The 23,637-nt window shown below is 33.2% G+C and overlaps 1 protein-coding gene and 1 long non-coding RNA gene across 4 annotated transcripts in view; one reads left to right on the top strand and one right to left on the bottom strand.

The window, feature by feature from the left end:
* Window positions 1-23,637, top strand: part of LOC123891207 (LEAF RUST 10 DISEASE-RESISTANCE LOCUS RECEPTOR-LIKE PROTEIN KINASE-like 2.4) — a 94,851-nt gene that overhangs the window by 34,807 nt on the left and 36,407 nt on the right. The window contains exons 1-3 of one of the 3 annotated variants that reach the window (XM_045941050.1): window positions 2,038-2,924; window positions 7,002-7,025; window positions 7,130-8,384. The exons of 1 other annotated variant lie outside the window; for it this stretch is intronic. In XM_045941050.1, coding sequence (XP_045797006.1) covers window positions 2,102-2,924; window positions 7,002-7,025; window positions 7,130-8,322 — 2,040 coding nt within the window. In that variant the 5' untranslated portion in view covers window positions 2,038-2,101 and the 3' untranslated portion in view covers window positions 8,323-8,384. Of the gene's footprint in view, window positions 1-2,037; window positions 2,925-7,001; window positions 7,026-7,129; window positions 8,385-23,637 lie in introns of those variants that run through there. One more of the 3 variants, XM_045941049.1, reaches the window with a different exon arrangement.
* LOC123891217 lies at window positions 14,773-17,885 on the bottom strand. The gene is made up of 4 exons (XR_006803011.1): window positions 16,740-17,885; window positions 16,541-16,656; window positions 15,514-15,580; window positions 14,773-14,932 (listed from the first exon to the last, which is right to left on the bottom strand). It is a non-coding gene; the product is annotated as an uncharacterized LOC123891217 (long non-coding RNA).

Genomic DNA, 23,637 nt, shown 5'->3' with positions numbered 1-23,637 from the left:
GATGATAACCAATACACAAACTGCAATAAAGCTTTTAAATGCGGAAACAATATCTCAAATCACCTTATCCATTACCCATTCTGGGGAAAAAACAGAGAGCAGTATTGTGGCGGCGTTTCTGATAAGGGAGCTTTCATGGTGAACTCACAAAACTCACTTCTTTTGTGAAGTTAGGTCAATGGTCCAATTAGAAAACATGTTGAATTAGTCAATGCCACATAAGATTATAAATAAAGTGTTTCAATGAATCATACAACATATGATCTATCATAGATCATGGTTTATAACCATCAGATTAATATTTTATTTTGTCAAATTATTTCTCTCTCTTCCTCCTTTTTTTCACTCTCTCTGTACTCTCTTCTCTCTCTCAAGTTCATCCTCAACGATGAACATTCATCAGAGCTTAAGAACACCGGCGGCTGGAGTTTCCCGGCACGGAACCACCGTGGTGGATCCCTAAAAACCACCCAAAAAAATCCCAAATCCTTTTTTAAACATTTTTATCGGTTTTAAACATAAAACAAACCCCCAAAACAACGCAACCTAGTTCAAAACCCAAAATTGATTTTCTTTGTTCTAATTTTTTTTCGTTTCTGTTTACTTCTTTTTGGTTTTCTCTTTGATTTCTGTTTGTATTGGTTTGTTTTTCGTGAGGAGTGAGGACCTTTCCCTCTTTACACGTCCGATTAGATTGAAGATTTTAAAAAACTAATACCGGGCATCCTTCTAAAATTGAATTACAATCAGAACGGTATATAGAACGTTGAATTTCGTTGTGAAACGGGAGAGAACCGACCGGGTCACCCGCGGGTCGTCGCGACCCGTTTTGCAGAAACTGGGTGAAGAGGACGATGAACAGTGCACGTCGTCCACGCCCGGTCGCAGCTGAGGCGCGTGTATGTCCCTACTAAACATTTTGTTCAAATTGTTTTTTTAAAAAAATAGTAAATAATTTTCTTGAAGTTTTGGTACCCCTTTGAGAATATTTGGACACTTGTAAATATTTTTAGTTAATTATTTGAGATAAAAAAATATTAAAAATATTATAATTTTATAAACATTTCTCAAATTTTTATGTACGGTGTTTAGAATATTTTAGATCCCTCTGGTGTACCTCACTGTCTCTGGTTTTATATCCTCTTAAGAATTGAAATTTATTTCACAATTTTTATCAATTAAATTGATTTAAAAATTCGTATGTTTCGTCGGTAAACTAAATTCAATTAATTTGGGTTAAGGGGACTAATTGAGTAATAGGCTGCTATTTTGAGGGGTATTAGTGACTAATTGAGTCAAAATGTCGCTTTTAAGACTACAATAGTTTAGCTTAAATAGTAGTGAAAAATAAAAATAACAAATCACCTACTAGATTGTAAAAGAAAATAATATACCTAGCTAAATAAAAATAACAAATCTACCTAAAATATAAAAATAACTGATCTAGGTGAAATATAAAAATAAGAAATTTACCTAAAATATAATAAAACTAAATCTAGCTAAAATAATAAATTATTAAAGAATCCCTCCTACATTAGTATGTCTAAATATTTTTGCTAATTGCATTTTATTTTTTTAATATATTTTTTTTAATAATGCTAATTGCTTTTTTTATTGGTTATAAAATCATCTAAAATGAAATATTGAAATGTGGAAATTATGATAGAAAAGTAAAATTTAGTTAGTCATGTATTATTCTACATTGAAGTAGTTTCGATCCAATTTCTTAGAAGCATCACAAAATGTGGAAATTATGATGCATAGAATTAAAATTGAAAGTGAAAGGGCATTTGAATTTTGAATAATCAACTCCTATCATTAAATTTAAGCTGACTAAATAAATTATGGGTCATGTTAACTTGTGCCCTAAGGGCACATGTTAAGCTACCTAAAAATAGAAATATAGCATTAAATGATACAAAGAATTTAATGTTTAGATAATTGAATACACCACAAGTTCAATAAATTTTTTCCATATTTATCTTCTTAACATGTGCCCTTAAGGGCACAAGTTAACATTCTCCATAAATTATTTATCTGACCAAAACTAATCTTAACATTCACACTTGTTCAACTATTACTTCTCTGTACTACCGCAAGAATGAAACCTATGTTTCATCATTCTTCTTCCATTCTTCTTTTCTCTTACTCCGTAACACTTTTAATAATCTCAATCATCAATATTCCAACGGGTTTATGCGAGGATGATAAACAATACACGAATTGCAACACCGCTTTTACCTGCGCAAAGAACATCTCATCAAACCTCAAGTATCCATTCTGGGGGGGAGTAAACAGACTAGAATATTGTGGTGGTGTTGATGATCCTAATACAAAGCTCACATGCGAAGATGGAGGTGTTCCAAAGATAACCATCAGTAACATCAAATACATAATTCATGATTGGGACAATACAACACAAAAACTTAATGTTTCTAGAGACGATTACTCGAGCGGCGATGTTTGTGAGAATGACGATTCCAAGAGCAGCACATTCAATAATACTCAATTTCAACAATTCGGTGGTGTTTTTAATGTGACACTCTTATATGGCTGCGATCTTCCAACTGGAAATCCAGCTAATCGGTTTCGTTATAACTGCAGTGATAGTAAATATGTTGTCTACGCCGTTGGTAATTATCCTGTTATGTACTCTGGCTTGTGTACTCCTAGCGTTACGGTCACAATTCCGATTTTGGAAACTCAAGCTGTACAACTTATGTCTGGCAATGGAATAGTTAGCAATGTATTGAAAGATGGTTTTGATTTGAGGTGGACCGGAAATGATGGAGGTCAGTGCCAACGGTGTGTTAGTTCTGGTGGAGCATGTGGGAATGATGGAGGAACTGAATTCAGATGTTTCTGCAAAGATGGACCTCGTGAAACTTCATGTCTTTCTGATTCAGATAAGGTCTCATCCTCAAGTACGTCAATAATTAATATCACATTCTCCAACTCTTTTTATTTTCTTTCTTTGAATTTGTTAACAGTTTATGCGAGTTGAATTCCAAGAGAGACAGGAGGCTCTATCACTTAACAGAGATAATTACATACTACCTTCTAACAAATTATCACATTAACCTAAGGCTCTGTTTGGTAACACAAATAAGCTAGCTTATAGCTTATTATATGAGCTTATAAGCTTGTTTCAAAAAATTAGAGGTGTTTGGTAACAAGCTTTTTGTACTAGCTTATAGCTTTTTTTCAGATGCTATTTCAAGTAGCATTTGAGCTTATAGCTTATAGCTTTTTACACTTTATTCCATTTTTACCCTTTAATTTAATAACTACCCACTCTAAAAAATAAACTACCCACTATCAATTATGTAATTTTATATTTAATAACCACTTTAAAAGCTAATTTTACCAAACACTTTAATTTCAATAAGCTAGCTTTTCAGCTATCAGCTATAAGCTAGCTTTTCAGCTATCAGCTAGCTTATCAGCTATCAGCTAGCTTATAGCTTATTTTTACCAAACGGACCCTAAGTCTTTGTAGAGTTAAAACAAATCTTAAGTTTAGAAACATAAGTTTAAATTTAGTCTGAAAATGTTAATAGACACAAACACAAATTAAACTTAGTCAGAAAATGTTAAGAGAAACAAAAACAATACTATATGTTATGATATATATCTCTTTATTATAATAATAAAAAAATATATCCAAAACTGGATGACATAAACTGTTAGAATATAGAAAATATTATATTATTTGTTGAGAAAATATCTCTATGATTTGGTTTGTTTATTCTTAGCCCTATAATAAAGGGATTTAGTTTAGATTTAAGTTTATTCACTTGGTTATAAATACCAAGGTAGTCATACTATTTTATTAATGTAAATAGTAATGTAAATATTGTAATTAGGGTTATTGACATCATTATCAATAATATTTTATTGTTCCTTATTATTTTCTCCTATTCCTTTAACCTAAATTCCCAAATTTCAACATGGTATCAGAGCCATAGTATCCACCTTGAAACATAATTCCGCTGCAATTTTCCCCGAGATTTAACTCTCGATTATTCTTCGTTTTACTTACCTTTTTGTTCATATATGCTTTTTTATCTTTTTTTCATATCAACCCTAGCCGTCATTAGAATTTATTTTTTATTTTGTTCCACACCTTTGTGGTTCTTGTTTACCCCTTTGCTTTCTTTTCTAACCCTTATTGATATGTTACTTAACACATGCAGTCACATGCCAATTTTCCATGAATCCTTTACCTTTAACCACCGTTTTTTCCCAAGATTGATCATCAGTCTCTCTTGATCTTGTTTTGGTGGCCTAATTACCTGTTTTGTGATCCCTTAATTTGTGGGCATACCCCGTTTGTTATCCCTTAATCCGCGGGCATACCCCGTTTGTGATCCCTTAATCCGCGGGCATACCCCGTTTGTGATCCCTTAATTTGCGGGCATACCCCGTTAGTTATCCCTTAATCCGCGGGCATACCCCGTTTGTGATCCCTTAATCCGCGGACATACCCCGTTTGTGATACCTTAATCCGCGGGCATACCCCGTTTGTTTTCCCTTAATCCGCGGGCATACCCCGTTTGTGATACGTTAATCCGCGGGCATACCCCATTTGTGATACTTTAATCTGCGGACATTTTTACTTAATTTGATAAGGATTCATCTCTTCGGTCGCTGCTTTACTACTTCTTTGATTGCTGCTCTTTATGGCTTGCTATCAATGGATTTAATTTATTTTTAGGGTTAATTTTGTAACAAGCTTAAAGCTTAGTAAGCTTTGGCTTGAGGGGGAGTGTTAGAATATAGAAAATATTATATTATTTGTTGAGAAAATATCTCTATGATTTGGTTTGTTTATTCTTAGCCCTATAATAAAGGGATTTAGTTTAGATTTAAGTTTATTCACTTGGTTATAAATACCAAGGTAGTCATACTATTTTATTAATGTAAATAGTAATGTAAATATTGTAATTAGGGTTATTGACATCATTATCAATAATATTTTATTGTTCCTTATTATTTTCTCCTATTCCTTTAACCTAAATTCCCAAATTTCAACAACCCAGTAAGTTCGAGGACAGTGAAACATACCAACCAACAAATTCTAGAGCATAAAATGTTTTTATTTATTTATTTACAATGTTGGCAATCATTATCGAACCTAGGATCTCATGCATCCTACTCAATTCCCTCATCACCAGACTAAACTTAAGTGACTTAGAGCATAAAATGTTTAAAGGATAGACAAAAATACAAAGTCTATACCAGCATAAATATACAAAGTCCATCAAAAAAAATTTCTTCAAACACTTCAAAATAAGAAAATACAAAACCACATAAAAATTGGTACAAATTATAGAGATAAAAAAACAACAAAAATTTCAAGTTCAATGAGTTAACAAACATAATTTTTCACTCGTATTCAACTCATTTGATTTATGTGTTGGGGTTAATTGTAATGTAAGTTTCACATTTATAATGAAAGGAAATAAAAATCATGGAAATTTTATTGGAGAAGTCTCACATTTGTCCTCTATAATATTTGACTCATATTTTATTATATGTAATCGATGTGAGACTCTAGTGACAAATACACGTTTAACATAGTGTTACCAGTAGGGTTTGCAAGTGGCAAAACCATACTTTTTAGTTTTCAGTTCACTTAACAAGTGAAAGTGCTGCTTCTATTTGGTGAAATCATCAATACCAATATGTCTTAAACTTTTTGAATGAGATCAAGTACTGAAAACATGTAACAATTTTTACATAGTGTTTATTCTCTGGTTGTCGATTTTGACAACGACTGTGAGTTTTTCTCAGATTTTGGACTTTCCACATTATTCTTCATCAGCTCTGTTATTTCCTAGCCATACGAACCAAGTTCAATGAGTTAAATTGTCTAATCGAGTTCTGAATTATGTTATGTCGACTCGATTCATTGTCAAAGGCTATGGGTGATGCTTTATCAAGGGAAAAAAAACTATGGGTGATGCAAAAGATAAGACTTTACTGAATACATTTCCAAGCATTTCACTCTCTTTTAATATTTGTTTTTTGTTTCATTGTGTTTTGACTAATCCCACAATCTTATTTTATCTTTTCCTATTGTTTCTTAAATAAATTTTTAACTTATCATCAACATTATTGACTTCAAATACTACGACTAAAACTAAATTTTTCATATTAATTAAACTCTACATTGTCGTGTAGTTTGGATCCAATTTCGTAGAAACATGACAAAGTGTGGAAATTATGATGCATTGAATTAAAATTGAAAGTGAAAGGGCATTTGAATTTTGAATAATCAACTCTCCTATCATTAAATTTAAGCTGACAATGTGACCAAAACCAATCTTAATATTCACACTTGTTCAACTATTACTTCTCTGTTCTAGCCCAAGAATGAAGCCCCTGTTTCATCATTCTTCTTCCATTAATCTTTTCTTGTATGCTGTTGTAATTTTCATGATCTCAATCATCAATATTCCAACGTGTATGTGCAACAATGGTGACCGATACAATAACTGCAAAGATGCTTTTACCTGCAAAGGAAGCAGTATCTCAAACAGCCTTATGTATCCCTTCTGGGGAGAAAACAGAGAAGAGTATTGTGGTGATTCTACTGATTCTAACATAGAGCTCACATGCGAAGAAAGTGTTCCAAAGATAACAATCAATAGCGTCAAATACCGTATTCTTGATTGGGTCAATACAACACAAAAACTCAAAGTTGCATAGATTAAGACCAAAATTACAAACATATAAAAATAAGGGCCAAAAAGTTCGACTTAAAAAAAATGATCTATAAAATGCGATTCACACTATTAGCTTTAAATTTATGTTATAACATATATATATATATATATATATATATATTGTGATTTCAAAATTTAATTTTTTATTTACTAACTTATATTTTTAAACTCGGCCCCCTTTATGCTAAATTTCTGGCTCCGTCCCTGTGCATAAGCATAAGCGTGATTATATTATTTTAAGTTATATCTAATTTGATTTTTCAATTGCAGGTTCAAACACGAGGATTATAATAGGTAAGAATAACCCACAATGTTGTGTTACTTTCTAAATCAGTGTTTCTCATCCCATATTATGGTTGCATTGAAAAATTATTTATCTGTTCTTTGCATACATTCAGGTGCAGTTACTGTAATTGCAGTAACCGTGTTCGTTATTATTATTATTATTAGTAAAAGGGGTAGAAGAAGACAACAACTGAGTATTTTTAGACAACAACAACAATCAAGAATTATCCAACTAAATACAATCAAAAAAAGAACAGAACTTGTTGACGACAATGTGGAGATTTTCATGCGAAGTTATAACTTATCCATGCCAAGACGATATAGTTATACAGAAGTAAAAAAGATCACAAACTCATACCAAGATAAATTAGGCCAAGGAGGATATGGTGTCGTGTACAAAGCAAGTTTGCCTGATGGTCGTCAAGTGGCAGTGAAAGTAATAAACGAGTCAAAGGGAAATGGAGAAGAATTCATAAATGAAGTTGCTAGCATTAGTAGAACATCACACATGAACATTGTGTCACTTGTAGGCTTTAGTTATGAGGTGAACAAAAGAGCACTAATATATGAATTCATGCCCAAAGGATCATTGGATAACTTCATCTACAAAAAAGAATTTCCTAATGCTATTTGTGATTTTGATTGGAACACTTTGTTCCAAATTGCAATTGGCATTGCTAGAGGTCTAGATTACTTGCATCATGGATGTAGTTCAAGGATTCTGCATCTTGATATAAAGCCTCAAAACATTCTTTTGGATGGTGATTTTTGCCCAAAAATCTCTGATTTTGGACTAGCTAAAATATGCCAAAGGAAGGACAGTATCGTGTCTATGCTAGGGACAAGAGGAACTATAGGATATATGGCGCCAGAAGTATTTAGTAGGGCATTTGGTGGAGTTTCTTATAAATCTGATGTATATAGTTATGGCATGTTGATTATTGAAATGATTGGAGGAAGAAAGAACTATGACACTGGAGGTTCATGTACTTCTGAAATGTACTTTCCAGACTGGATTTATAAAGATCTAGAGCAAGGAAATACCCTTTTGAATTTTTTGACAAACTCAGAGGAAGAAAATGATATGGTTAGAAAGATTACATTGGTGAGCCTATGGTGCATTCAAACGAATCCGTCGCATAGACCACCCATGAATAAAGTAATAGAAATGTTACTAGGACCACTTTCATCAGTGTCATATCCTCCAAAGCCCGTCTTATTTTCTCCTGAAAGGCCAGCACTACAAGTTTCAGATATGTCTTCATCCGATTTGTATGAGACAAATTCAATTACAGTATCAAAATAATTGTTGTATTCTATCTATAGATTAAATTCAAGTGATTATAATGGCTAAATTACTGGCACTAAATTACCAATTTATTGTGTCTATCTTCATATATACACGTGGTCTATGTATATTCTAGAAAATAAAACCTTTCCAAAACAACATTGAAAAGAAAGACAAATTAAATTGGTACGTAATGAAAGACTTGCATAATTCTGCTTGTAACATAAAAGGAACGGATCAATTGTATGTGTATGTATCATTTGGTTTAACACTTAGCAGTTAGCCTTGAAAGAACACTATCTAAATTCAAAGATAATCTGAAAAAAAAAACACCATGAAACTGAGATTTTTAATACATTAATCTACACTAAAATCATTTAGATGACTAGATGCAAAGAAACCTGTTACTGATGGTGACATTTCTTTTTTTTTCTGGTAGAAGGATGGTGGTGGACTGGTGGTGACGTTTCTGTAATGACGTCAACATAAAATACAAAATCTCGTAATGAAAAATGAAAATATTTAATAAAACCCCTGTTTCTAAACACCAAACACTAATTATTTCTAGCATGAGGGGAAAGAAGTGAACCTGTGATTGTTTGCAAGAGTGATGAGCATCAACGACTGTGAGCAAACACCACTAATTTTATCAACCACCGCAGATTGAAGGCCAACGTTTGTGGAATTTCTACTGATATTCATTTTTTTGGGTTTTTATGTGTTGATGTAATTACGAGTATTTTTTATGGAGAGGTTATGGTCTTTTTAGTATCCAATCTAGAGCTGTCAATGGGCTGGCCCATTAGCCCACGGTTTTGGATGGGCTAGGCCTAAAAAACATAACCTAAAATGCAATCGGGCTTTTTTGGGCCAAATCCATTTAGCCCATATAGACATCGGGCTGGGCTGGGCTGGGCTAGCCCATCGGGCTTTGGGTTGGCGCATTAGCCCATCATTTAATTGATAAAATCATATTTTTATGATTTTTGTAAAAATAATATCAATGAAAATTTATCATTTAATTGATAAATTATTATAAAAAATATATTTAAATGTGTAACCTTAATAAAAGGGGATATATTTAGCTAAAATTAGAGTTTAATTGATATTTAATGTTGATGTAAAAATTATTTACACTTGCATCAAATAATATCTCAATAAAATTGATAAATATGAAGACCAATACATCAAAATAATATAAAAAAATATTGAATAAAAAGAAGAAAAAAAAAGTAAAATGAAATGGGCCTGGCCCAATAATAATTGTGTCGGACCAGCCTAGCCCATTTATTTTGACGGGCCCACTGGACTGGACCGGGCCGAGCAAGCCCATTTGACAACTTTAATCCAATCCACAATCTGTAAACTAGATCTGGGAAATTTTTTATGGAGAGGGTATGGTATTTTTAGTATGATGTTTCACTTTCCTATAACTCCCATCGGTGAGTGGTCTTTAAATGTCTTTGATTTTCACTTCCTTATTTGTGTCATAAATAAAACTAGTTTTAGTGTAAAGATACACATGTGAAAACTTATCATGCCTATCATCATTTGTAGGGTATCATCACCAAAAATCCTCGGACACATGTGAAAACATAACTCTGGCCACCAAAACAAACTTAATTATGCTAATACAAAATTATTATGATCTTCACTACAAGAAAATTGTTATTTAGCTTCAAAAAATTTAGCATCATACCCTTTCTAAGGCTATTAGCGTCTATTTAGCGTCCACAAATTCTAACACAAATGGATATTTTGTAATTTCAGTAAGGTGGACACTATTTTGGACGCTAATTTTTTTTTAAAATTTAATTTTTTAAGTAGCATCTACAAATTTAGAGAAATTGAAGCTAGATAACTTTTACCCAATTTATTTTCATATATTTCCCTCACATTTTTTTTCCCACAATTATTTTCATATTTTCCACTACTACTTTTTTTTCCCACTCACATTTCCCTCACAATGCCTAAATTCCCTCATGAACAAAAACCCTAAATCATTTTCCCGTCTTCACTTTTACTAGACTCCGACCCGTGCGTTGCACGGGTTTTGTGGAGTTAAAAAAAGTGCAATTAAAAAGATAAAATAAAATCAAAATATACAAAACATATTTAAAATCATTAAATCAATACTAAAATTATATGAAAAATGCAAAATAAATAAATAAAATAGTCCGATAATTGACATATAAATGAAGCCAACATGTCGCAAATGACGTGCCCCGAACATGATTCTTTGTCGATCACAAAGTTTTCATACAGTGCAAAAACCTCCATCCTCCAGTCCTCGAAAATAACACATTCATATATATAAAGCATGTCAGATTTAAAATTTACATGGTAGTAATGTAAAAAATTTAATTAACAACACAATTGACAAAATAGTAATCGGTCGCGGCAGCATAGTAATATGTGGTGTTTTAGTAGTTGGATGATGGATTTTAGGATCAAATTGGCCTTCAATATAGCATGGAACATGAGAGTGTTGCCTCAGAGAAATAATATTAGTATATGAAATAATATCAGCAATTGGATTGATTTTAACAGTATAAGTTTTGTTTTGAGCTGTTTTCTTATCTTAATAAAAATATGAGTGCATATAAAAAAAGAAGAAGTGAATCTTATACTTCATTAAAAATTAATCATAGGTGCATATATTAATTTCAACCACCATCGCATCAACTTAGTTGTAGAAAAGATAAGGTAATATAGTAATGAAAGACATCTTGATATCAGTGGGACATATATAAAGAAACTTGAAACAAGAAAACAGAGGAACAGAGAATTGTTTTAACACTACTATTATGATTTTGAAACTTATGATATAACAATGCTTGATACATGACTTTATATAGGCTTTTAATTCTTAACCATTAAGCTAACAATCTACTACCTATTAAGCTAACAATGAGGCAAACGGTGGAGAGGTAAGGGCGGTGCCTCTTTCTTTTTCTTGAGGTCCAATAAAAAACTTTCTTAGTGGCCAAGCATATGTTTCAAGTAGCTTCTCAATGTATCTGCTAGTCTCTTGATTTTTCTCAATGTTTCTACTAGACTTTTGTCTTGATTTAATTAGCTAACATTGCCTCCCTTAAATCAAGCCTTCATACTTATCATTCCAAGCATCTTCTTCAATTTGTAAAATAACTCAATCTTCAATGGCTTTGTAAAAATATCTGCAACTTATTTTTCGGTGGGACAATATTCGATCACCGCTTCTTTTTCATCAACTAGTTCTCGTATCTTATGAAACCGAATATCAATATGCTTGGACCTTCCATGAAAAACTGGATTTTTACTCAATGCTATCGCCGACTTGTTGTCACAAAATATCGCTGTAGGACTATCCTGCTTATGGTGCATCACTTCTAAAATTCTTCTCAGCCATACTGTTTGAGTAGCACAACTGGTTGCTGCTATATATTCTGCTTCTGCTGTAGAAAGTGCGACAACTGGTTGTTTCTTTGAAGACCATGAAATTGCTCCAGTACCCAAATGAAATGCATACCCTGACGTGCTTTTTCTTGTTTCTAAATCTCCAGCCCAATCACTATCGGTATATCCAACAAGCTTCACATCACTATTACCACCATAAAATATTCCTTCGGTCAGAGTACCTTTGATGTAACGAAGAATCCGCTTAGCTCCTTGTAAGTGACTAACACGCGGCTCCTCCATGTATCTGCTGAGCAAACCAACTCCATATACTATATCTGGCCTTGTTGCTGTCAAATATCTCAAACTTCCAATCAATCTTTTATAATGAGTTGAATCTACTCTTTTTCCATCACTCTCTCTTGTCAGCTTCAACTTTTCTTCAGCTGGCGTGGAAATTGGCTTTGAATGCTCCATCTTGAATTTCTTCAAAATATCAGTTGCATACTTTTTCTAAGAAATAAATATCCCATTATTTTGTTGAACGACCTCAATGCCAAGGAAATAGGACATTAGGCCCAAGTCTGTTATTTCAAATCGTCTAATCATAGCCTCCCTGAATTCTGCAATCATCTTTGAATTATTTCCGGTGAAGATTAAATCATCAACATAAAGGCACACAATAAGAACATCTCCAGGATCAATGAATTTGATATAGAGTGTGTGCTCAAACGGACATCTCTAAAAACCATTCTGCATAAAATAAGAATCAATCTTCTTGTACCACGCTCTCGGTGCCTGCTTTAAGCCATACAATGCTTTCTTCAATCTATAGACTTTATCTTCTTTTTCTCGAACTACATAACCTGCAGGCTGCTCAACATACACTTCTTCTTCCAAAGTACCATTAAGAAATGCAGACTTAATATCCATTTGATGTATTTTCCAATTATTTTGAGCTGAGAGTGAAATAAGCATGCGAATTGTATCTAACCTTGCAACTGGAGCAAATACCTCAAAATAATCAATACCTGGTTTTTGTTTGTAGCCTTTAGCCACCAACCTCGCTTTGAAGCGATCAATCTCACCACTGGGTTTGTACTTCGTCTTGTACACCCACTTCACTCCTATAGGCCTTTTGTCTGCGCAGGTAATTCAGTCAGCTCCCATGTTTTGTTTTTCTCAATTGCATTGATTTCTTCATCCATTGCTTTTATCCAATTTTCATCACCCGAGGCTTCTTCAAAATTCAATGGCTCACAATCTGCAAATAAAGCAAAGTTGATAATTTCTTCATCCGATGGATCGTTATCGTTCTCCAAAACACAATCTTGCAGTCTGGCTGGTAATCTCCGCTGCCTTTGTAGTCTATTAGATGTTTCTGGATCATCGGGTGTTGGATCTACATGTTCAGTCTCTTGCTCGTTCTCCTCTTCGTAATCATTTGATGTTACTACCGGCTCTTTTTGTGACTTTGAGGACCAATTCCACATTCCTCCTTCATCAAAAGTCACATCTCGACTGATAATCACCTTCTTTGTCTCTAGGTTGTAAAGTTTGTAGGCTTTTGAGTTTGGACTATATCGAAAAAAGATACATCTTTCACCTTTATCATCTAACTTCTTTCTGAGTTGATCAGGTACGTGAGCATATGCTATACATCCAAAAACTCTGAGATGCCGGATCGAAGGTCTTCTTCCACATGCTTCTTCGGGAGTCTTTTCTCGAACACTTTTTGTTGGACACCTATTCAGAATATATATTGCGGTAGCAACTGCTTCTGCCCAAAATTCTTTCGGTATTTGTTTTTCTTTGAGCATGCATCTCACCATATCCATGATTGTCCTGTTCTTCCGTTCAGCAACTCCATTCTGTTGGGTTGTGTATCTTGTTGTTAATTGATGCTCAATTCCATGTTGCTCAAAGAAATTTGTACCAGCGAGGTATTCTTGGCCTCTGTCTGTTCTCAAAGCTTTGATTCTGCAACCACTTTGTTTTTCTACAAATGCCTTAAATGTCTTGAAGGCATCACAAGCTTCTGATTTATGCTTCAAAAAGTATACCCAACCTTTTCTACTGAAGTCGTCAATAAATGTAATAAAATACCTGCAGGCTGCAGCCACCAGGTGTTGGTATCTCAACTGAACACAAGTCTGAATGAACTATCTCCAATATTTTTCTCGCTCTCCAAGACTTTCTGGTTGGAAATGAATCTCTATGCTTCTTTCCAATTTGACAAGTTTCACATACTCCACTTGGAATATTTACAACAGGCATCCCAGAAACATATTCTTTTCGTGACAAGTAATTCAAGCCAGAAAAATGGAAGTGACCAAATCTCATGTGCCACAACCAATCATCATTTGGAATAATAGAACTAAAGCAAGGAAATCTATCATGTTGAATTCTTAAAGGGAATAGGCGATTAGGTGTCATTTTTACCTTCGTGATGAATCTTCCATTTCTGTTGATCAACGTGCAGAAACCATTGTGAATTTGCATATTGTACCCTTTCTCTGACAACTGTCCCATACTTAACAGATTGTGATGAAGACCAGGAGCATAGAAAACATCACCAATAAAGTTTTGAGATCCATCTTTCAATCGAATAGCAATTTGGCCTTTCCCCAAAATTGGAATATTTGAATTATTTCCAAACTTCACGGTAGATTTTACCGATTCGTTTAGAGAAGAAAATAGCTCTTTTTTCCCACACATGTGATTACACTACAAGAAAATAAACACTTTGCGACAGTTAAAATTACAGTTTGCAACGGTTTCAAGTGTCGCAATTGCACATCTGCGACGGTTGTCTAACCGTTGCTGATTTGTGTGTCGCAAGAGAACATTGCAACGGTTTTGAAAACCGTCGTTACAACTGTCGCAATTGTTCTTGCAACGGTTCCTAACTGTCCCTATATTTTTTCCCACATATTTAATAGCAGAGGTTGCGACGGTTACAAAACCGTCGCAAGCATATTTTTTTTAAAATATGATTTTAATTTTTTTAATTCCTTTTGGTGGCTTATTAAATAACAATTATAATAACCATACAAGATTAGGAGAATTAAAATGCACAAGTATATAAATAATTTAATTTCATTCATATAATTAATTTAATAGTGACAACATTCATACATAAAAAATTTAATTAAATAACTTGAAACTCTAAAAGGAAAAAAAGCAATCCCTAGTATGTTATGTTGCTTCATGATCCTTAATCATTTCTCGATTCTTCTTATTCAATTACCTGAAAAAACATAACTATATATTAGGATACTTAAAAAAACGAACAGAATTGAACAAATTGACTTAGTCCATGGCATAATTCCACAAGATAAATGGTTCATAGCTTCAAATATACATAATGGTGTCTCTTTTCTAAACATATCAAATAAATGAACTGAGGACAAGAATACCATAGTAATATGATATCTTATCCAAACAAAAACTCTCTAACTCACAAAAATAGAACTCGGTAAATTACAATGTTATAAATATCTTGATTTCAAACCAAATCATGGTCAACCCCAGGGATTTTCAAAGAGCAAATATGTTTTGTAGACATAGTGTCTCATAACAAAAAAAAAAAGTCAGCAATACCAATCCTAAAAACAAGACAGCAGTACAATAGGAGTGCACTCATACATTATCTTCATTTAGCATATAAAACAACCAAAGCCATACCAAAATCCTACAATGCGTTCAGTACCTACACCATGATAGTAAGTCCCTTAATGCATTTATTACTTGATTAAAGTTTATCTACTAATCCCCAAACTAAAAGCAACATAAAACAAAGAAAAGAGACAAAAGGAGGAAAGGACTTACGAAAACGGTAGCAGAGTTACAAAATCAGCAGCAGGGTTAAAATTTGGCAGCAGACTTAAGAAATTGGCTGCGCAAAATGAGAAATGCTTCTATCTTTAGTTGAATTCAATCACTATATGTGTGAGTAAAGTAATGAATTGCATGAATGACCAAACCCCTCAAACAAGAGACAAAAAAAAAACTATTAAGAAACTTGGGGAAACTCAGTATTTCAGACTAACAAAAGGGAGACACACTAAATCAGATTCTGCTCTAAGAAAGGGAAACTCAACATTTTAGTCAAGTTTCTCATATTTAAGTTTTAGTTACTAGTAACATTTACTATTCGGGAACAAAATTTAAGTTAACAAAGAAAGCATCCACCACTGAATGTATCAACTCTAGAATAAAAATGAACACCACATTTTCTACAAAAGTTGGAAATCCTTTTATATGCTACTAGTTCCATCCATACAATTTTGCTTCAATGTGCACCATGACTTCCAATATTGTAACAAATCTCTAAAGCCGACTCTACAAGTAGCTCAAAAACCAGAAGAGGAAAATGAAAAAATGTAAGCAACAAGAAACATATATTAACAAATCAACCTCTGTATATTACCTTTTATTTGGTGTTTCAAAGTTCTTATGTGAATTTTTGGCATTTTCATGATTAATCTTATTAGGTGCTATTAGAATCAAAATTCATCATTGTTGTATGAAATTACGATACAAAGTCAATAGAATAAAATCCAATTAACTATGTTAAAATCCAATAGCTTCTTGTATAAGTTGACATTAGTTTTTTATCTCAATTTTCTCAAAAGCTCTCTCATTTAACTTCTTCATGAACACCAATAAAGACTTTTCAACAAGTGGTGAACTGCAAACTTAATTCAAGTGAAAAGCTCCACAAGATAGAAGCTAAACCAAAATTAACACTAAAAAGCTGGCAATGTTGAAAAAAGTATAAAACCACTATGCAAACATAGAGCAACATATATATAAAGGAAAAAAAAACCCAGAAGACAAGAAAAAGAATCTTCACCTGTGAAAAGTTTGAAAGCAGTTGGTTTACTTCTCGTCTATGTAACACAAAACACATCTTACTTCTTATTCATGTACTACCCCGGATCAACAATTGTCGGCCTCGCACACTGGTGTCTAATAAACAAACACACATCAACTGATCAATCTCCATTCCTGAAACAAAACAAGAATCAATAACAAATGATAGAAAAACTTACTCTTTCCATCCAATGTCACTAGTATGATCGATGAAATTAAGATCACAAGGCAAGTAGCTAAATGCATGAAGCAGATCTACTCATCCAAACCTCACAAAACAAAACAAACAATCAATTCTCAAAAAAAAAAAAACATCATAAAAATCATACAAAATCTTAAATTTCAATTCTCAACCTAACATGCCATTCTACTAATCTTCACAACCAACAAAAACAGATCCAAAGCAAAGCTATGATACAATCAGCTGATAGTTGTTTTTTCAAAGGATAACTTGCTCAAAGAGAGAACAAGGAACCTGATATGAAAACAATGAACTATGTTCAACGAGAGAAAGAAATAGAAGCTTTGTCACTAGCCAGAAATTGAGAAGCTTCGTCGAAAATTTAGGGATTAGGTATTGAAATGAAGGAAACAACAATTTAAGGATTTAGGTCGATGACTAGGGATTTAGTGCTTGTGATAGAAAACGGCGATGAAGCAAATTCAATCACCATAGAATTTCAATCAACAAAACATAAGTAGAAAATGGAAATACCATTACAGTCTCTAAAAATAGCATTAAATACCTTTTTGCACAACACCTATAGAAAGTAATCAAAAGTTTACAATCAAGCATAGTTAGGAACTTGCACTCATGCTCAGTAACTATTAGCAATGCCCCAACCCCCAAAATCTAGTACTCAAGCAAGAATGAAGCCATATATTAAACAAGACATTTATTTTACTCAAAACAAGTGAACACAATTGCACCAACTATGCCTGATTTTCAATAAATACACATGATGTACTCACCCATCAGTTGGAATACTGGTTGTGGTCAACCTTACAAAGGCTCCATATATCATAGAGAAAGAAATACTAACAGCAGAAGCAGAAGCAAAGAAAACAACCTATACAACATGATAATTGATAAATCATCAAACTAAAACAGATAACAAATAAACTGGTCCAATTGGAAAATATTTGGTATTGTGATTCACAAGAGTTCCATCTAAATGCAATAAATCAATAAAACCCAAAAACTCCAATAAGCTAAATACCTATCAATGAATCAATTAGTGAACAATTCATACCGGTTACCATCTCAAAAACACCAAAAACCACCAAAAGATCCCTATTTTCTTCAATTTTCAATTGACTCTGAATAAAAAAATAAAATTGAAGAGAAAACGAACCAGTTTGCGATTTTGCTATTTAAGGAATGAAGAAAACGATTTAGGGATTAGGGTTGATGAAGAAAATGAGTAGATTAGGCGTGATAGGAAACTGTGATGAAGAAATCAGTTACGGTAATGATCGGAGAAGGAAACAGAGGTGAAGAAGCGGTGGTGATGGAAACGGCGGTGAAGAATCGGTGGTGAAGGAAACGGCGGTGAAGACAACGAAGGAGAGTGTTTTGTGTTTTTTTTGTAACAATAAGAAGTGTTTTTGTGTGAGTGTGAGGATTCTATTTTCAATTGTTTTTTTTTTGGAAAAAGAGGGATTCAATTTTAACAAGGCGCCAAGATGAAATTTTCGGTCATGGGAACAAAAACACTGCGACGGTTGTAGAAACCGTCACATAAACCGTTGCAAATGTCTTTACAAAATCACATTGCGACAGTTTTTTTCAAGTTGTCGCAATGGAAGTGTCGCAAAATGCTTATTTTCTTGTAGTGTTACTACATCCAGTATCCAAATACCAAATGTTTTCTTCTTCTGAAAGCGTATTACTTGCTAAAAATAAACTGTGTGAATTTTCATAATTCTCACCAGTGTGTTGATACGTACTTTCTGCCATGTTTGCCTATTGTCGATATCTGCAATCAGCTACTTTATGCCCAGATTTTCCACAATGAAAACAATTATAATTTGTCCTCTCTTGATGATAGTTTGCTCTTCCTCTTCCACGGAGCTCGAACCGAAATTATTTCCGCCTCTTCCTTGATATGATGGATTGAAATTGTTGAAATTGTTGTCTCTCCATTGGTTGAAATTGCCACGTCCTCTTCCTCGAAAGGTTCCTCGACCTCGGCCTCTAAAATTTCCTCGGCCTCCATTATTGAAATTATCACGACCTCTGCCTTCTCCCATTTGACTTGACTCGCCAGCGTTGTTGAAATTCACTTGACTCTTTAAGGCTTCTTCTTTTACTTTTTCTGTTTTCTCCAATATTCTATTGACGTGACTTTCAATACTTCCCTGCAACTCTGCTATAGACAAGGTGTCTGTATCGTGGGACTCAATTATCGTTGTCACCACATGATCAAACTTCATCGGCATGGTGCGTAGAATTTTCTCCACCACTTTGCTATCTGGGATATCTTCTCCGTATACCCTCATCTTGTTGACAAGATTTTTAACTTGAGAAAATATTGTTCCACTGTTTCTGAATTAGACATCTCGTACCTTTCATATTCTCGACGCAGAGATTGCAATTTTGATTTTTGAGCTTTCTCAACTCCTTTACGTGACAGCTTCAATATGTCCCACGCTTCTTTAGCAGTTTTGGCATTTGCTATCTTGCCAGACATTGAATACTCTATTCCATGGTGTATTTGTGAAAGTGCCAATTGGTCCCTTCTACGAGCAGTATCATCAGCTCCTTCTTGCAAACCAGTTTCAACAAAGCTCCAAATATTGTGAGCTTTAAGATGTGTTGTCATCAACATCTCCCAATAATCAAAATCTAACTCAGTGTTTAATTTAGAACCGGACCAAACGAAATTGTAATTAGTACCCATATCTCTCAGAATATACTCACAATAATATTTGACACAATGAGAACTCTTTTGTTCCTCACACACTCAAACTATTTTTGACACTAACACCCGCAGGACCTAACCTGCTCTGATACCAATTTGATATCAGTGGGACATATATAAAGAAACTTGAAACAAGAAAACAGAGGAAGAGAGAATTGTTTTAACACTACTATTATGATTTTGAAACTTATGATATAACAATGCTTGATACATGCCTTTATATAGGCTTTTAATTCTTAACCATTAAGCTAACAATCTACTACCTATTAAGCTAACAATGAGGCAAACGGTGGAGAGGTAAGGGCGGTGCCTCTTTCTTTTTCTTGAGGTCCAATAAAAAACTTTCTTAGTGGCCAAGCATATGTTTCAAGTAGCTTCTCAATGTATCTGCTAGTCTCTTGATTTTTCTCAATGTTTCTACTAGACTTTTGTCTTGATTTAATTAGCTAACACATCTTTGCCCAAGCTAAGGATTTCCTTACATTTTTTGTTTCCCTTAGACATTGTCTTCCTTGCCATAACTTTGTTGATGTCCTCTCCAGCAAGATCAATAAGACAACATCTGCTAGTTTTTAAACACTTGAATGCATTTGTTGAGGTTCCCTGCAACATGAACCAAACAAAGTTATTTTTTTCCATGAACACAATATTGATATGCACTCATTGGTTTAATTTCCGATCATTGTTTAATTGATTGGTTCCCCACACAAAATATATGAAATTATACTCCCGCACTACCCGGTACAAAATGAAAAGCAATAGGCAGAGAACAAACTCTAAAATTCACTATAAACTCAATCAACTATTGCTAAAAACAAATTTATATCATTCATCAACTCAAAGGTATAGAAAAAAATTAGTAATAAGGTTGAAACAGATTGGCTTAAAAATTTGCAATCAACATAGAAACATAAGCATGAATCAAAATCATACATATGTAAGCATACAAATTAATAAGTTGATAAAATGATGAATCCCTATAAAACTTGCATAATGGTCATAATGGGTAAATGAAGAGAAGAATCTGCTACTATTTCAAAATAGAAATAATTTAGGAAGCAGGGAGAGCGAGAGAAAAACAATGAGATTAACTTAAGAAGTAGGGAGATAGAATTAAAAAGTGAACCCTAGAAAGAATTCACCAAATGCGTCTGAAAACCAAAAAAAAAAAGCAATGGAAAATGTGAACAAAAATCAGAAAGAAAAAAAACAACCAAAATATTGATGTAACTGCACATACCATGATAGGTTGTAGAGTCCCCCAACCGTTGAGTACCGCAAAATCCCAATCACCATTAAAACCTTCATTGGCTCTCTCCATCAAATTTAAAGATGATGAAAAATATTGAAGGAATGTACAAAGAAATATGAGAAAGGAGAAAGAAGTTAACAGAGGAAAATGGAACCAAAAGAACTTTTGTACAGTACCGCGTCTACCGCCATCACCGTTCACGTCGCGCCTTGAAGGTGATAGAAAAATAATATACCAGAACAAATGGAAGCATATTTTGAAGGTGATAATTAATTGCTTTTGATTTCCTATGCAAAAGCATGGAATGGAGCAAAATTTCAGCCAACATTTATGATAGGCTTGCTATTGCTCTTGGTAGAAGCGTGTTTTTATTAGAATTGCGCAGACTGCATTTAAAATGCATGATACTACTCCGGCCTTATTTATAAGCAAATTTTTTCTATTTCACACTTATTAAGAAAGTTGTTATATTTAGTAAACTATATACTACTCCGTGACAATATATAAGTAAAAAATAACTTTTTAGGTTCATTGCATATTTAATGTATCTGTCCTATAATATTGACCAAATATATTAAATATGCAATACATTAAATATGCAATGAACATAAAAATGTGACTTTTGCTTATATATTATCACGGAGGGTGTACTTTACAACATATTAAATTTACATAGGAAATATGAAATCATCTTAAAAAGTTAACAATTAATGAGTGATATTTTAGGAACAATAGCATTAAATAGAGTTGAATTTGGTAAGTTTTGCTTCTATTTAAGGCAAAAAAATTTGTTGACTTTTGCTTATAAATAATGCCGGAGGGAGTATTTTTTATTTTTTTTTTACTTTCACCACCAGTTATGTTGAATCTAGTTTGGGGGTCAGTTCTGGCATCAAGTGGTTCCAACTAATTTGTTGCGGGGGAACGAACTGCGGTCCTCCCTGCCAAGTTCAACGCCAATCACCACTGAACCAACTAACGATTGATGGAGTATTTTTTTTTCTTATACAACTGCATTTAACTGATTTAAGGAGTGTTGTTGACTAAGCATTTAAGGAGTGTTTAAAAGGCAGATTCTTTTTCTTATTTTTTATTTTAATAGGTTGCTTAGAGGGAAATTAATTAGAGGATTAGGGTTAAGTAGTTGTTTAACCCTAATCAGTGGAGGGAAATTAATTAGAGGATTAGGGTTAAGCAGTTGTTTAACCCTAATCAGTATTATTTCTTTTATATAGATAAAGATTCTTTTTATTATTTTTTATTTTAATAGGCTGTTTGGAGGGAAATTAATTAGAGGATTAGGGTTAAGTAGTTGTTTAACCCTAATCAGTGTTACTTCTTTTATATAGATAAAGATAAAGATAAAGATAAAAATAAAAATAAAGATAGCTCAATGAACAAATTGAAGCCCAAAATTGTTTTCCCCTAGATCCTTCCATCGTTATCTATTCTTTTTTCCCAAATCCTCAAAACCCTAATTTCATCAAAGTTTCTTCTCTTTCGTGAAACCTTTTATAGAAAAATAAATATGATTCGAGATACCCCAGTCTTCGTTAATCCCTTATAACCTATAAATCTTTCATCTTTTCTCCACATCGTATATATTTTCGTCAGAGCTCAGTTCGCCGACACCCACACGAGCTCCGTCCGCTGATACCCTAAACTTTAGCTTACTCCGCCGTAGCAACTGACCATTTAACCACCATCGCCGTAATTGAAAACTAAACACTTTGTCGTGTTGACCCAGTCGAAAGCAGGTTTTGATTGGAAACCCTAAGCTTTTTTGATGCTTTGATTTGTCGCTTTTACAATTAATTTAACTTTTTTGTTGTTCAATGTTGCAAATCAACTAGGACTATAAGCTATAATCTTTCTACCTCATTAATTTTTCAATTTTTTGTGTTCATACCATGTGTATATATCTTTGTAAATTTCTGGTGTGCTTTTCATTGAGTTTTTCCTTGTGGACCAAAGTATTAGATTTTGGATTTTAATTATCACTCATTCAAGAATTTGGCCGGTATTATAAATAAAGCATTAAAATAAGACAATAATAAATAATAAACTGAATAGAAATTAATACAAACTGGTTAAACCAAATTACATAGTCTCAAATTCATAGAGGAGTTCATCTACTTGACACAATCTAAAGATGTTTTAGCTACTAAAAGGTATATTAAATTAGAAATAAAACATGCATAAAAATAACCTTAATGCCTTGCAGAGGAAGTTCGTCTCAATTTGCTCCTCCTCATTTGCTCCTTAGAATCTTGTACTTATCTCAATTTCTAAATGAATAATTGTGATGGAGGATAGTTATATTTATAGTTTTTTTTAGTGGACTTGGGCTTTTCCATCGTGAGCCATTGTGAGCATCTTGGCACAATGGACACTGATTCTGCTTGAAAATTACGCATATTTGCTCCAAATAAACCGTCTCTCATCGTGGCCACGATGGTTTCAATATTTTTGTTCAATTTTTGCTCTTTTTTATGCATATTCTTCTATTATTGTTTATTGGTCAAGTGACTTTATAACATATTTTGCTTGAATTTAGTCTTCAAGCTAACTAAAAACTATTACAAATTATTCTAAATAATAACTAGAAATATTATATAAATTCCTATGTTGAGTCCGCCAAAATGGAACTTCAGCATGGGCCGCACTTTGAAAGTGCTTTAATAAAATAGTAATAAATTTTGTTAATTTTTCTTACTATAATAATATATGGCCTTAATAGAACCAATAAAATAGCATTCTAAAGAGTTCACCATTTAAGATAGGTGATGGAATTATTCGGTATACATATGTGAATATATACTGGTATATTTGTTGCGGTGGATGATGTTAATTGATTTACAAATAGTATTTATTAATTTTTCTAGGTTAAATACTATTTGT

The sequence above is a fragment of the Trifolium pratense genome, linkage group LG6 (genome assembly GCF_020283565.1).
Source record: "Trifolium pratense cultivar HEN17-A07 linkage group LG6, ARS_RC_1.1, whole genome shotgun sequence".
Taxonomy (NCBI): Eukaryota; Viridiplantae; Streptophyta; class Magnoliopsida; order Fabales; family Fabaceae; genus Trifolium; species Trifolium pratense.
The sequence above is the reverse complement of the archived record's forward strand: the minus strand, read 5'-3'. Positions and strand labels throughout refer to the sequence as shown.